The sequence below is a fragment of the Oncorhynchus mykiss genome, chromosome 20 (assembly GCF_013265735.2).
Source record: "Oncorhynchus mykiss isolate Arlee chromosome 20, USDA_OmykA_1.1, whole genome shotgun sequence".
Taxonomy (NCBI): Eukaryota; Metazoa; Chordata; class Actinopteri; order Salmoniformes; family Salmonidae; genus Oncorhynchus; species Oncorhynchus mykiss.
The window spans coordinates 12,110,998-12,126,416 of NC_048584.1; the positions used below are offsets into that span (position 1 = coordinate 12,110,998).

Here is a 15,419-nt window from a genome sequence, read left to right on the forward strand (position 1 = left end):
TGGGACGGAGATTTGCCTTCCAACAAGACAATGATCCAAAACATAAAGCAAAATCTACAATGGAATGGTTCAAAAATAAACATATCCAGGTGTTAGAATGGCCAAGTCAAAGTCCAGACCTGAATCCAATCGAGAATCTGTGTAAAGAACTGAAAACTGCTGTTCACAAATGCTCTCCATCCAACCTCACTGAGCTCGAGCTGTTTTGCAAGGAGGAATGGGAAAAAATGTCAGTCTCTCGATGTGCAAAACTGATAGCGACTTACAGCTGTATTCGCAGCAAAAGGTGGCGCTATAAAGTATTAACTTAACGGGGCTGAATAATTTTGCACGCCCAATTTTTCAGTTTTTGATTTGTTAAAAAAGTTTGAAATATCCAAGAAATGTCATTCCACTTCATGATTGTGTCCCACTTGTTGATTCTTCACAAAAAAATACAGTTTTATATCTTTATGTTTGAAGCCTGAAATGTGGCAAAAGGTCGCAAAGTTCAAGGGGGCCGAATACTTTCGCAAGGCACTGTATATTTTGTGATGTCCCATCAATTTTCCCACCAGACTGTTCCCACAACCTCATGAAACATTCTGAGAGCCTTTAAAGGACCGACAAAATGTGTTCTAGGAATGTTCTTGCAGCATCTGGTGAATGTTTTTTGTACCCTAAAATACAATTTGTATTATCATCAACACAACTGGACAGTTTTTGTGTTTTGGAAACATATCATCTTTTATGTCCCCACGATGTTCTCTCCAGACTGTTCCCACAACCTAATGAAACATTCTGGGAACCTTTGAAGAACAGATTCAATGTTTTCTTGGAACGTTCTTGCAACATCAGGCAAATGTTTTATACACACATTCTATAATCATAAGCCTGACTGAACAGTTTTTGTGTTATGAAAACATTTGCAGCGACCTAATGAAGGTTCTGGGGACTCCACTGAGTAACTACAGTGCATTCGGAAAGTATTCAGACCCCTTGACTTTTTCCACATTTTGTTACATTACAGGCATATTCTAAAATGGATTCCATTTTCCTCATAAATCTACACACAATACCCCATAATGACAAAGCAAAAACAGGTTCAGATTTTGTTGCAAATATATTCAAAATACAAAACTGAAAAATTACATTTACATAAGTATTCAGACCCTTCAGTACTTTGTTGATGTACCTTTGGAAGCAATTTCAGTCTTGGGTGTTTTTGGATAAGACGCTACAAGCTTGGCAGACCTGTATTTGGGAAGTTTCTCCAGTTCTTCTCTGCAGATCTCTAAGCTCTGTCAGGTTGGATTGGGGAGTGTTTCTGCACAGCTATTTTCAGGTCTCTCCAGAGATGTTAGATCAGGTTCAAGTCTGGGCTCTGGCTGGGCCACTCAAGGACATTCAGAGACTTGTCCCGAAGCCGCTGCTAAGTTGTCTTAAATGTGTGCTTAGGGTCATTGTCCTGTTGGAAGGTGGACCTTTGCCCCAGTCTGGGGTCCTGAGCGTTCTGAAGCAGGTTTTCATCAAGGATCTCTGTAATTTGCTCCTTTAATCTTTCCCCCGATCCTGACGAGTCTCCCAGTCCCTGCCGCTGAAAAACAGCATGATGCTCCCACCACTATGCTTCACCGTAGGGATGGAGGAAGGTTTCCTCCGGATGTGACTCTTGGCATTCAGGCCAAAGAGTTCAATCTTGGTTTCATCAGACCAGAGAATCTTGTTTCTCATGGTCTGAGAGTCCTTTAGGGGCCTTTTGGCAAACGCCAAGTGGGCTGTCATGTGCCTTTTACTGAGGAGTGGCTTCCGTCTGGCCACTCTACCATAAAGGTCTGATTGGAGTGCTGCAGAGATGATTGTCCTTCTGGCTGGTATTCCCATCTCCACAGAGGAACTCTGGAGCTCTGTCAGGGTGACCATCGGGTTCTTGGTCACCTCCCTGACCAAGGCCCTTCTCCCCCAAATGCGCAGTTTAGCCAGGCGGCCAGCTCTAGGAAAAGTCTTGGTAGTTCCAAACTTCTTCCATTTAAGAATGATGGAGGCCACTATGGTCTTGGGAACATTCAATGCTGCAGAACTTTTTTGGTACCCTTCCCCCAGAAATCTGTGCCTTGACACAATCCTGTCTCTGAGCTCTACAGACAATTCCTTCGAACTCATGGCTTGTTTTTTGCTCTGACATGCACTGTCAACTGTGGGACCTTACATTGACAGGTGTGTGCCTTTTCGAAATCATGTCCAATCAATTGAATTGATGCAGAAACATCAAGGATGAACAATGGAAACAGGATGCACCTGAGCTCAAATTCGAGTCTCATAGCAAAGGGTCTGAATACTTATGTAAATAAGTTGTTTCTGATTATTATTTTTATTTAATTGTTGTATTTATTTAATCCATTTTAGGTTAAAGGCTGTAACGTAACACAATGTGGAAAAGTCAAGGGGTCTGAATACTTTCAGAATGCACTGTATATGTGTTCTATAAAGCTTTGCTCGCTCGCACACCACATGTTCTCTCTCTCTCTCATTTCTCCTTTCTTCTTCTACATCTTCTTGACTAGCCTAGATCTTCCCTCATGCAGTCACACACATACACACAAACACACACGCAGACACACTGCAGGTTTGAAGTCTACTGCGTTATGTAAATGACTTTCAAATAAAGTTACAGCATGTATGAAATCAGAGGGAAACTTTGAGTTATCTGCTCTGCTCTTTGATAGTGATTGAGGTGCGAGGGGCTGCCATGTCTTGACTTGTGGAATAATTTCTATTTGTCACTCGTGTTAGGTGTACACTCTCTATTTCAATTGTGGTGTTATACACAATGTGTAATACAAACCCACCAGTTTCATTGAATGGGATTCAAGTATACTTTTGGAAAGATAGTCTGTCTCACACAGAGAGGCAACGCCAGCCTACTAGAACTAAAGCACTAGAGGAATCACTATTCATCTGAAGAGGAGACAAGCCAGCCAGTGGAATGAAATACAGACACGGAGACTCAGTCAGTGATCTGAGTACCTCTCTATGGTACTTGGCTTTTTCCGTGTCTCTGCACATCTTAGCTGAGCGCGGGTGGAACAACTTGCTTGTCAAATTGGGATGCATGTGCTTTTAATTACCTAACCAATCCATCGTGTTTCTGGTCGGCCTCCTGTCACCTCCCGCCTGTACCCCGGCGGTAACTCTTCCACATTTATTCAGCCCGACATTCCTCCGACTCCCTCCATAATCCCACTTTTCATTAGGCTGGCAACTAATGGAGACTGTATCCTGCGTCATTACATGTGGTTCTCACTCACTTTCATCAATATCCACTGCTGCGGCTCTCCTTGTTGTGTCCTGTTTGCCAGTGTGAGTTTGATCGTAGGACCTCAGGTAGTCAGTGGTAGAAGAAATAGCAGTTTAATTGGCAGAGAGAAACTCAAGGTTGGCCTGTCATCTCTCTATAGCCTTGATTCTTGATTTTGCACTGCTCTCTCTTCCTCCCTCTCTCTCTTTCTATAACCCCTCTCTCTACCTCTCTCGTTCTACCCCTTTCTCACTCTATTCCAATTTCTTTCCACTACTTGCCCTGGAAGAGTATCCTCTCCTCCACACATCATTCCTCAGCATCCTGCATCATGTCATGCCTCCCTTTCATCCTTAGCTCATGCTGTGCTCATGGCTGTTTTCTCCTAGTTACACTAGGTGTTGTTAATCAGCAGGGAGACGGAGGTAGTAGCACCTCTTAGATGACGCACTGTTCTCCAGAATCTGTTAATCCTAGGGAAATATTCATGATTTCCTGTCTAGGATTAGGACACTGCCTTTCTGTGAAGGCAGATGAAGCCAGGCGAGTCACACTATGAAGTCAGGCGAGTCACACTATGAAGTCAAGACACTAGATTTAGTGCTGAGATCAAAGTAAGCATCCACAATGTTTCACAGTATCGCGCTAACACGTTTATACAATCTCATTTCTGACAACCCGGACACTTTACAGATGTATTCCACAATCACAGATGTATAGTACATACTCTATATGTACTGTACACACTTTGACTCTGATTTCCGCCAGAGTCACTTAATGAAGTACTGTGTCTTTGGGAGTGTTAACCCTGATTGTGACCCATGATAAGCTTGACTAGCGAGGCTTATTTTCCCACCCAGTACCACAAACTGCTTATCAACTCTGCCAGTGATGACATCCAGGCCCAGACCAAGGAGCATAGGCATCCACTACTCGGACCAGTCCCACACACCCTTCTCTGGGGACGAGACATGACCTTTGTAGCCCGACACAAGAGCAGGGGTATTTTTACTGGACAAGCTCCACCACACAGGGGGCACATTAGCCGCCTCACCACATCACCAGTGGAGTGGGGCTGAGTAATTCCTCTCTCAAAGTCACCAATGATTGTTTAGCCGTGAAATGTTCATTTGGGATTCCTCATTACGTTCTCATCAGGGAACAATTGCAATCATTTGCTTCAGATGATCAGCGTCCTGGGCTGAATTCTAATCACTAGTGTTGAACGCAAAGTGGTTCAGCTGACGAATGGAGATGCTCTCCTCCTGATCCTTTTTTTTCCCCCCATCCTCTGTGTAATTAAACGCTTCCCTTTTTGTCCAGTGTCTCTGGATGATTATTGTAGTGTCAATGGTTAGTGTAGTGTCAACAGACTGCCGTTAGTCTAGTCTGTGTAAAGTGTGAATGAGATGACTCCCCTGTCTTTTCATATGAACTCATACGCTGAGATGCCGTTAACCTTAACAAGGGCCCCCCGGGACCAGTGGAGACAAAGTGGCTCCATAACATCAAAGGTCCACCACCATATTTTACAGTAAGTATTGGGTTATCATCCGCTCATGCATTCTCATTTCAACTCCAAACACAACACTGGTGTGTGTGTGACCTAAGAGCTCTATTTTCAGGTCATCCAACAAATGTAAGTTTGCTAAACGGCATTGGCACCTGGATTGGAACCAGTGCTTTGGTCAGATGGCCGAGCACACCAGTGCTATGTTTGGAGCGGAAATGAGGGTTGCATGAGTGGAAAATAACACACCTACAGTAATATATGGTGTTGGATCATTGATGTTATGGAGCCATTTTGCTTCCACTGGTCCTGGGGGCCTTTGTTAAGGTCAACGGCGTCATGAACTTTACCCAGTACCAGGATATATTTTTCCAAAAACCTGGTTTCCTCTGTCAGGAGTCTGAAACATGGGCGCAAGTGGATCTTCCAACTAGACAATAACCCCAAGCACACATCAAAAGCCCACTAAAATAAATGATTAATTGGCCACAAAATCAACATTCTGCAATGGCCATCTCAGTCTCATCCATTGGAAATCCATTGTGGTTTGAATAGAAGAGGACAGTCAATAGACGCAGGCGAATGATATCAAGGATCTGGAAGGATTATATCTAGTGGAATGGTCCCAATGTATTCTCTGACTCATAAAACATTTTAGAAAAAGGCTCAGTGCCATTATCCTCGGAAGGTGAGGTATTGAATGTGTTAATAATGTTGACCCCATAAAACATTTTTGCAAATGTACTAAAAATTGAAATCTGATTACACATTTTTAAGTATTCAGACCCTTTACTTTGTTGAAGCACCTTTGTTAGCGATTACAGCCTCGAGTCTTCTCGGGTATGACGCTACAAGCTTGGCACACCTGTATTTGTTTCTCTTCTTCTCTCCAGATCCTCTCAAGCTTCACTGCACAGCTATTTTCAGGTCTCTCCAGAGATGTTTGATTGGGCTCAAGTACTCCTGCGTTGTTTTGGCTGTGTGTGCATAGGGTCGTTGTCCTGTTGGAAGGTGAACGTTCGCTCCAGCCTGAGGCCCTGAGCACTCTGAAGCAAGTTTTCATCAAGGATGCTTCACCATAGGAATGATATTGGCCAGGTGATTAGCCATGTCTGGTTTCCTCCAGACGTGACGCTTGGCATTCAGGCCAAAGTGTTCAATCTTGGTTTCATCAGACTAGAGAATGTTGTTTCTCATGGTCTGAGAGTCTTTTAGGTGCCTTTTGGCAAACTCCAAGTGGGCTGTCATGTGCCTTTTTACTGAGGAGTGGCTTCCGTCTGGCCACTCTACCATAAAGGCCTGATTGGTGGAGTGTTGCAGATATGGTTGTCCTTCTAGATGGTTCTCCCATCTCCTCAGAGGAACTCTGGAGCTCTGTCAGAGTGACCATTGGGTTCTTGGTCACCTCTCTGACCAAGGCCCTTCTCAGTTTGATCAGATTGCCAGCTCTAGGAAGAGTCTTGGTGGTTCCAAACTTCTTCCATTTAAGAATGATGGAGGCCACTGTGTTCTTGGGGACCTTCAATGCTGCAGATATGTTTTGGTAGCCTTCCCCAGATCTGTGCCTCGACACAATCCTGTCTCTGAGCTCTACGGACAATTCCTTCGGCCTCATGGCTTGGTTTTTGCTCTGACACGTACTGTCAACTGTGGGACCTCATATTGACAGGTGTGTGCCTTTCCAAATCATGTCCAATCAATTGAATTTACCACATGGACTCCAATCAAGTTGCAGAAACATCTCAAGGTTGATCAATGTAAACAGGATACACCTGAGCTCAATTTCGAGTCTCAAAGCAAAGGGTCTGAATAATTATGTAAATAAGGTATTTCTGTTTTTATTTTTAATAAATTAGCAAAAATGTCTACAACTGTTTTCGCTTTGTCATTATGGGGTGTCGTGTGTAGATTGCTGAGAAAAAAATGATTTAATCAATTTTAGAATGAGGCTGTAACGTAACAAAATGTAGAAAAAGTCAAGTGGTCGGAATACTTTCCAAAGGCGCTGTATACTTTCAACCCTCATTTACTCAAATGCTACCTTTATTTTAGAAGTTAATGGTATGCCTACAGTCGGGAAGGCCACAATTTTGGCAGCATGCACGCCAAATATACAGCTTGTTGCGTTGTGGCTATAGACATATAATCCATCGAAGGGTTTTGTAACCTCTTACCTTGGCAATTTGACTATTAAACTCATGGGTACACTAGCAATGGCTGCCAGTCCTGACTGTCATCTATGGATTATATTTATATGCTTGGTTGCGACTCTCGGTTTGCCTCTCGCAAATGATCTAATTGCAGGGGAAAACATAGTTTGGAAAACAAATGCCTACTGTATTAAAGATAAAACAAATCAGTCTGTAGAACCAATAGAAACAGTTTCTCAACAACTTCCATTTTTTTCTGAACAGCAGCACTCCCTACAAAAAAATAAAATAAAATCCAGCCATGGCTATATATCATACTAGAAAATGCAATTTTAAAAGTTATGAAAGTCTTGAAATTCACACACCTTATTTTTCTGTTGGCTTTTGGTCTCTCTCGCTCTCGCTCTCGCTCTCTCGCTCTCTCTCTCTGGTTAAGGGACAGGGGTAGAATAGATTTAAGAGAACTGAAGAATGTTTCAGATTATTGCCTTCCAAAGGAAATGAACAAATGCTTTACAATTCTTACCCACTTGAAACTGAAAAATGTGTGAAGGGAGACCACTCTCTGCGTTTGATTTAAGCAGCCAAATTCAGCTACAGTAAGTAAAACAATGTTCATATCTGAAAGCTCAAGCAATCGTTATCTTGACAATCTTGTTTACTGATTTCCACAATGTTTCTTCCCTTACAGGCGTGGGTACGGACATCATGAGGTACGTTGGCGTTTCCACTCGCCTAAAATTGACATGGCTGCTTTTGAATGGTCGTCCTACTTGTCAGTTTATTTAACATAATGTTATCTATAGACACCGCCTTGATAGAATGACAAAATCGGAATGGGGAAATAAAACTTCCAATGCGCCGCCCGCCTTATATTTGGGGGAGGCGATGTGATGAACAGATATTGGAAAAGATCTGCAGATGGCGGAAGCTGTCATCCCTTGGTATTATATACCTTGGGTTTTGGTTATGAAATTCTCTTATTATACTTCACTGACACAGGCTGTTTTTTCTCTCTCTATTTCCCGTCAAACTCCCTCTGACCTTGCTTGCTACCCCTTCCCCATCCATATTTACGTTGATCCACAATCTCTTTAATGAAACCGTATATTTCTCTCTCTCCGTCTTGTTTCTGTATTTTCCTCCTCGGTCTTTTGCGCTCTCCCTGGCAGCAACAACAGTTGCTTAGGCCCTCTCTTCTGAGACCAGAGGTACAGAACACAATCTCTTTCCCCCCTTTGGGCTCAGCTAAGTAGTGAAATATTTGTCTTTAATAAAGCACAGAGGCCTATTTGTTGGCCTTCTCATGTTTTCCTTCAACTTCATTGTCTTTGAGTAATGCTTTGTTTTATCCACGACAGGAGCTCTCCATGGAGTCTGGCATCGACCCAGGCCAGGACTATTACACCCAGGATTATTATAATTATGACCACGGGTAAGAGAGAGAGAGAGAGAGAGTGTGTGTGTGTGCACGGTGTGTCAGTGCACAGTGTGTGTGTAGTGTGTTTGTGTGCATGCATGTGCGTGTTTGTGTTACTGAGGCCTTTCTGATCCTGCGTGTACACAAGGGCCGACAGCTTGCCTCACACCAGGGAAGCTCAGTCAGTCTGCAGAGTCCAGAGACTCCTTCAGTGTTCAATACCAAACGGCTCTCGTCACGACAGGCCTCCAAACTGCCTCCCCTCCCGCTGAAACATCAGAATTAGTTTTTCGAACAGCCTTGAAGTGGAGCATACAGGTCGGAATACATAACGATGGCTTCAGACGAAACGGCTCATATTGTCATTTGTTGCCACCTGCGATGAATTCCATAATTAGCGAGTCTAATCACTCACCTAACCTGTTCCAATGAGCACCATCCATGTGGTGTCTTACAACAGAGCAGAAAGGAGCGTGGATTAAGATTGAATGTTGTGCACGGAATTAGGCTCTTAAGACTTTCTCCCTGCAGCACCAAAGTGAGAGGGCGATTAGTTTTAGAGGATGAAAGATTTGGTTCTACAGACACTGCAGCAGCAGATACAGTACATTTACCCTTCCCTGCCTCCGAGTCTCTTTCGTCTCTCTCTACGCAGATGTTCAACTTTTAATTAGAACGTCCGGGCTCTCATTCCAGCCACACCGGGTGTTATTTTTCTCTCTGCTATGTAGCCTCTCTCTCAAAATGCTCATGTTTCCCGTCCCACCGACCGCCATTAATACAATTAGAGTTTGGCTCCCGTGGGGTTGAGATGTGGGGTAATAGTCTTCTGGCTGGAGGCTTGAGCTATTTAACCATTACTGACACCATGTACTGTTGGTCCATCCAGTGATGGCAGAGTGCGCCCTGTTAAACTGATGGTCTGTTTCTATTTTAGTGCTCTCCCTGGGAGCACTAAAAGCCTTTAATCTGGGCGCATGGTGACCTTACTTCTACGCTCTGTAGTGAGTGGGCCCTGGACCTTATGGTACGCCTTGTCTGCCCCCCTCTGGCACTAAAGATCAGCTGAACAAAGACGCAAAGAAAGAAGAAAAGAAAACACTGCCTTGGGGTAATGACTGTAAAATCCCATAAGGAGGCCTTCGCCTAAATAAAGAGGCTCCTTTGCCGTCTCTCTCTCTCTCTCTCTCTCTCATATCCATACACAGTTTGGAGACACTGGGGTCCCGGGCTTATTCACATATTCTGTTTTACACTCACTTCTGAAAAAAAAAAAAGACAGAATTCTACTGAGAAATGAGGTTGTATAAATGTAATGATGGCTGCTAGTGAGTGCGAGTGCGTGCGTGCGTGCGTGTGCTATGTTTGTGTTGTCTGTGTGTGTGTGTGTGTGTGTGTGTCAGTACAGTGTGTAACTAACCTGTTCCATCTCCCCTCCAGGTATGAACTGCCTCAGTATGGCAGTCGCAGGAAGTTGATATCTCCGACAGGCCTGTATGATGAGTACGGAGAAGTGATCGTGGACGACGATGGGAGCTATTACTACAGCCCGCAGGAGTCGGAGGGAGAGGTAGCTGATTTTATCTACAACTGTTACGTTGTTCAATAGCTACATGTATGATACAAAATGATGCAACTTTGAATGCAATGGAAAGTACACTATGTGCCTGGAGGAAACACTGCGTGTTGATTGGCTCAGTAATGGTTAACAGTGGCTTTAATGGTAGCTTGGGCTGATGTGACTGTAACAGGTGGCCATGCGGGGTGGGAGGAGGCCCCCTATGCAAGGCAAAGGACCCCTTCACGGCCCACCCAGTGGCCCCCCCAGACATGCCTTTAGAGACCAGCAGCCCCCCTATTCTAGAACAGAGCAGGACCGGCCACCGCCAGAAGAGGGCACTGCTGCATCAGACTCCAAGCCCCACCAGTCCTCCACGGTCATTCAGAAACTAAAGGCAGTCATGAAACTCTGCAAGTTCCCTGTCTCGGTTAGCAAGGAACCTGGTAACCCCCCCTCGCTCCACCCCCCATGGAACAAAGCCAGGATATTCCCCATGAAGTTCTCCTCCAAGGATCGGAGGGACAGAGGAGATGGTGGGGACTTCCTGACACTAACTAAGGCCTGCCGCTCCGACAGTATTTCGATCAGGGACAGTGGCATGGTCATAGATGGGAGCTACTTCCAGGTTTCGGATGAAGCCAAGCCCTCGGTCAAACAGCAGTTGGGGAAAGCGCTGAGCCGTATAAACATCTCCAGCAGGCTTCAAGTGCGGAGGATATCCCCTATTGAAATCCTCAGTGTGAGCTCTCTAGCTGAGCAGAGGATGTCTGGGTCTGGGTCCCAAAGCTCCAATGACACTAAGAGGGAGGAGAGGAGGAGGTGGCAGGCCTCCCTGGCTTGGGACATTAGTGAGCAAGAGGAGGGCAGCAGCTCTGAGGCAGAAACCATTAGTAAAGAGGCCTACTCCGACAGGAGTAGTAGGAGCAGTGCTGCTTCATCCTCCACACTGGGTACCGCGGGCTACCCTGGAGGAGACTTAGGTGGAGAGGATGACCAGGGGAGGGCTGTAGATTCAGACGAGGAGCAGGAGGAGTGCCAGGGAGATTCTGAGGAGGAGGAAAGGATGTCAGAGCGAGACTCAGATGGGGACTCAGACACAGAGAAGGATTTGGAGACAGAGGAGGAGTCCCAGACAGAGAGAGACTCAGACACAGAGAAAGAGACAGATTCGGGATCAGAGACTGAGGACAACAAGAGGAGTGTGACATCTGCAGAAACTGAGGACACAGCACCAGGGACTCAGAAGTCCTCACCCAGGCCACCATCCAGTAGAAGATCCTCTGTGGTCACCAGCCAGAGCAATGACAGAGACCGTGGCGGTGGCACAGACAGGTCACAGAGCCGCAGTAGCAGAGCCAGTAGGAGAGCATCCTCTGACAACAGTGGAAGTGTCTCTGACCCAAGCTCCAGGAGCTCTAGATTTACCAGGACAAGAAGCGCTAGATCCAGGTCCTCCTCCCACACTCTAGGGTCCGAGGACACCATCGATGAGGAGAGCGAGGAAGAGGAGGAGTCTTCGGGGGAGGAGGAAGTGGAGGCTGAGAGCGAAGAATCACCAGAGGAGCATAGTGAAGGGTCGTCGTCCAGGAAGTCCAGTGGGAGTCGGACAATGGCCTCAACAGGAAATGGACGAGGACCGACCGCCGTGTCCTACTCTACAGAGGTCAGCGGTGGCATGATGGACACCTCAGATTACCATTCCCCTATCACCGAGGACGAGGAGGAGGAAGCCACGATGAAGAGACCGTCCAGCGGCATTTATGGAAAAGGCTTGAAGCAGAGCACAGAGGAAGAGGAGGAGGAAGACGGGGAATCTGAAGATGACAACCCAGCTGATTCCGATGCTGATGAAGCCGTAACATCTTAAAGTGAATTCCGATCCCATTAAGTAAGATCACTGAATGCCTTGGATTGCGTGTGCAATTATCTGAGTGGAATGTATTATTGTCATATAAGCCATTTTAGGAAGCTTTTAAATTACAGAGAGTCTAAAATGCATGCCCTTCCTTGCTTTGTTCTCTTTTTGGTCCAATCTCTAGCTGCCGCTGCTGCTGCCTTTTCTACATTGCTTTCATGAATACTGAAAGCATTGTCCTTTGGTGGGATAATCGTATTCTTCCTTCTAAAGCTCTTAGGGCTCTGTAGTAAATGGTTAATGATTGCTTCTCATCTGTCTGTGTCAAGAAGCATAACAGATTGTGGTTAATTCACATCAGAAGACATAATCATTTCCTTCAACAGCTCCTTCTCCGGCATGACAGTGTGACATTGTGTTTGCTGCTGGCATCTCTTCGCCTTGCCTGTCAAATGGTGTGAACCCATCTCTAATGATGTCGTGATGTTAGGCTTCATGTCTCTCATACATCTGCCTTCTGTTTATTTGTTTGTTTGTGTTGTTCAGTACGGGAGAAAGAAGCGGATTAAGCTGGTGGTGGACAGGGAGTATGAGACTAGTTCGACGGGGGAGGACAGCGCTCCGGAGCCCCAAAGAAACCGTCTGTCTAACCTGACCAACCACAGCAACATCAATGGCAGCGTGTACCTGGCGCAGAACGGCTCGGTCATACGCACCCGCCGGTGTGTCCACTCAAACAACATCAAGGTCAACTCCCCAGTGCGGCTGGGCAAGCACTTTAAGAAACTGGACAAACTGGCCGTGACTCACGAGGAGAGACTGCCCCTCAACAGCCCCGTGGCGACCACGTCCTCGGTCGACAAGACCCTCAACACCCAGCCCTCCAGCGGCTCCCTGGCCTCCAGCACCAGTGGCCCAGAGAGCATAGCGTCAAAGTCCAACATCGCCAAGGCCAGGAGCGAGAGAAGCCGGAACGCTGAGGAGCAGGAATCACCAGTGGACAATGAGGACGTGAGAGAACCTTTAGAATCTCAGAGCGATCGCACACAGTCCGATGAGGAGGAGCTATGGATGGGGCCTTGGAACAATCTGCACATACCAATGACAAAACTGTGACTTTTGTATTTCCACTTTGCTACAGTATGTGACAAATTGTACTTTTTCGTATTGTTCTCCATTTATATGGCATAAAGCTAAATTGAATTGCACTTAATTTCAATATAATGTCTTTATCAGTAATCCACTGGTTTGCTTTTACAGTACAAAAGTAATTGGCGTGATCTTATAAAATATGCTACATCTAAATGTAGCTACATTCATTTAAACGTTTTTGCAACCAGCAAGTTATGATGTTTCTTTTAAATACAGGTTCTTCAAAATGTTGAGTTTACATGCTATTTTCCTAATATAGCCACTTCTAGAATGTTGTTTCCATAGAAGACTGGATCAATTTAGCTGGGAAACATGAAGATGTATTGATTAGGGATGCACTTGCTGTCCACCTGGGCCTATAGTTGTGCTTTGGAGACACCCCAATCATAAAAGTCACTCAGACTTGAATCCATTCTTATTTATTTATTTTTTTTCATTTTTATACAGATTGTTACATTTTTTTAGGGAGAATTGAAATACTATCTTGTTTGCTGCATACTGCATATTTGACACGTCTTGAAATAACAATTCTGGTTGTGGTCTTTGTTTTGAATCGGTATTCGTACTGGCCATGTGATGTTTATAAGCACATAAAGCAATGCAGTAATCTTTGTTCTAGTGCTGATATATTAAACACACCTTTATCTGTCTGGCTACCGACCTGATGATGGATACAGAAATAAACATTTCACACCAAAATGATGCTAGTTTTATTCATCTAGTCCTTTCCCCCTCTCTGAAATAATAAAACATATATTTGTTTGCAGCGAGAAGTATGCCAAGTTCAAAAACCCAGTCTACTCTTATGCATAGTTAACATTTGATATTGCAGTCAGTTAAATTTCCATGTGTTTGCTTTTGCTCTGAGAATCAGCAGTGTGATATCGATTACATTTCAAGTACTTTGGTTGCTATTCACTAGAGCTAGAGAACTTAAGAAGAAAGTGTTTATTTTTAATCGTTTCTGGAAGGAGAATATATCAAACATCCATTTTTATTGATTTAAATAAATTGCCTGATTATGGCGATGCCAGTGCGTGCACCGTGAATTCATTTGGGCTTATTATCTCTGCGTTAGTCAGAGGATGGTTCACCTCATTAATCCGGAGGAGAATTATATGAGCTGAGAAGTAGTGTGCTTTGGCTCTGGAATCATATCTACATGACTACATACTCTAAGCTTATCTATTTCTACATGGTCAACTTTTAATTGAATCAAGCTCACACTTGTTGTCACATATCAATAATGCCAATATTTCTAACATGTTATACTATTTGGTTTGTATTGTTATTTAATTTAACCAGTGTAATCCTAGCCAATAGCAACAGAAATATCCCGTAACAGTATTGTTCAAAGTGGCAAACCTGTGAAATGTGCTGTCTGAATCAGCTGCTCAATTGATAAAGAGATAGCGGTTCGTAGTCTTGCGGGTTCCTGCTCGGAAGCCTACATGCAGGATCTTGTATATACAAACAAAGCCATCCCCCACCCCCACATCGGCCAATCAGATCACGGCTCTCTGTTCCTACTCCCCGCCTACAAGCAGCAACTCAGAAGGGAGCGACCAATACAGAGAATAGTGATGCACTGGACAGAGGAGGCAGACAATGCTGTAGGATTGTCTTGAGAATACGGATTGGATAATGTTCAAAGATTCATCTAGCCAGGACTCATCCATCAGCATTGAGGAATATACAGTCGTGGCCAAAAGTTTTGAGAATGACACAAATATTAATTTTCACAAAGTCTGCTGCCTCAGTTTCTATGATGGCAATTTGCACATACTCCAGGATGTTATGAAGATGAACTGCAGATCAGATGAACTGCGATTAATTGCAAAGTCCCTCTTTGCCATGCAAATGAACTGAATCCCCAAAAATATTTCCACTGCATTTCAGCCCTGCCACAAAAGGACCAGCTGACATCATGTCAGTGATTCTCTCGTTAACACAGGTGTGAGTGTTGACGAGGACAAGGCTGGAGAGCACTCTGTCATGCTGATTGAGTTCGAATAACAGACTGGAAGCTTCAAAAGGAGGGTGGTGCTTGGAATCATTGTTCTTCCTCTGTCAAACATGGTTACCTGCAAGGAAACACGTGCCATCATCATTGCTTTGCACAAAAAGGGCTTCACAGGCAAGGATATTGCTGCCAGTAAAATTGCACCTAAATCATCAAGAACTTCAAGGAGAGCGGTTCAATTGTTGTGAAGGCTTCAGGGCGCCCAAGAAAGTCCAGCAAGCGCCAGGACGGTCTCCTAAAGTTGATTCAGCTGCGGGATCAGGGCACCACCAGTACAGAGCTTGCTCAGGAATGGCAGCAGGCAGGTGTGAGTGCATCTGCATGCACAGTGAGGCGAAGACTTTTGGAGGATGGCCTGGTGTCAAGAAGGGCAGCAAAGAAGCCACTTCTCTCCAGGAAAAACATCAGGGACAGACTGATATTCTTTCCGATTCAATCCCCTTTCCGATTGTTTGGGGCATCCGGAAAAAT

General features: G+C 44.8%; 1 protein-coding gene across 5 annotated transcripts in view; it reads left to right on the forward strand.

The window, feature by feature from the left end:
- Positions 1 to 13,628, forward strand: part of pcdh15b (protocadherin-related 15b) — a 215,080-nt gene extending 201,452 nt beyond the window's left edge. For 4 of the 5 annotated variants that reach the window (XM_036955811.1, XM_036955813.1, XM_036955814.1 and 1 more), the window contains 6 exons: positions 7,629 to 7,650; positions 8,110 to 8,148; positions 8,299 to 8,372; positions 9,798 to 9,927; positions 10,109 to 11,806; positions 12,320 to 12,527. In XM_036955811.1, the coding sequence (XP_036811706.1) occupies positions 7,629 to 7,650; positions 8,110 to 8,148; positions 8,299 to 8,372; positions 9,798 to 9,927; positions 10,109 to 11,785 (1,942 nt within the window). In that variant the 3' untranslated portion in view covers positions 11,786 to 11,806; positions 12,320 to 12,527. Of the gene's footprint in view, positions 1 to 7,628; positions 7,651 to 8,109; positions 8,149 to 8,298; positions 8,373 to 9,797; positions 9,928 to 10,108; positions 11,807 to 12,319 lie in introns of all 5 variants that reach the window. The other variant, XM_021575727.2, reaches the window with a different exon arrangement.
- Positions 13,629 to 15,419: the final 1,791 nt, after the last annotated feature.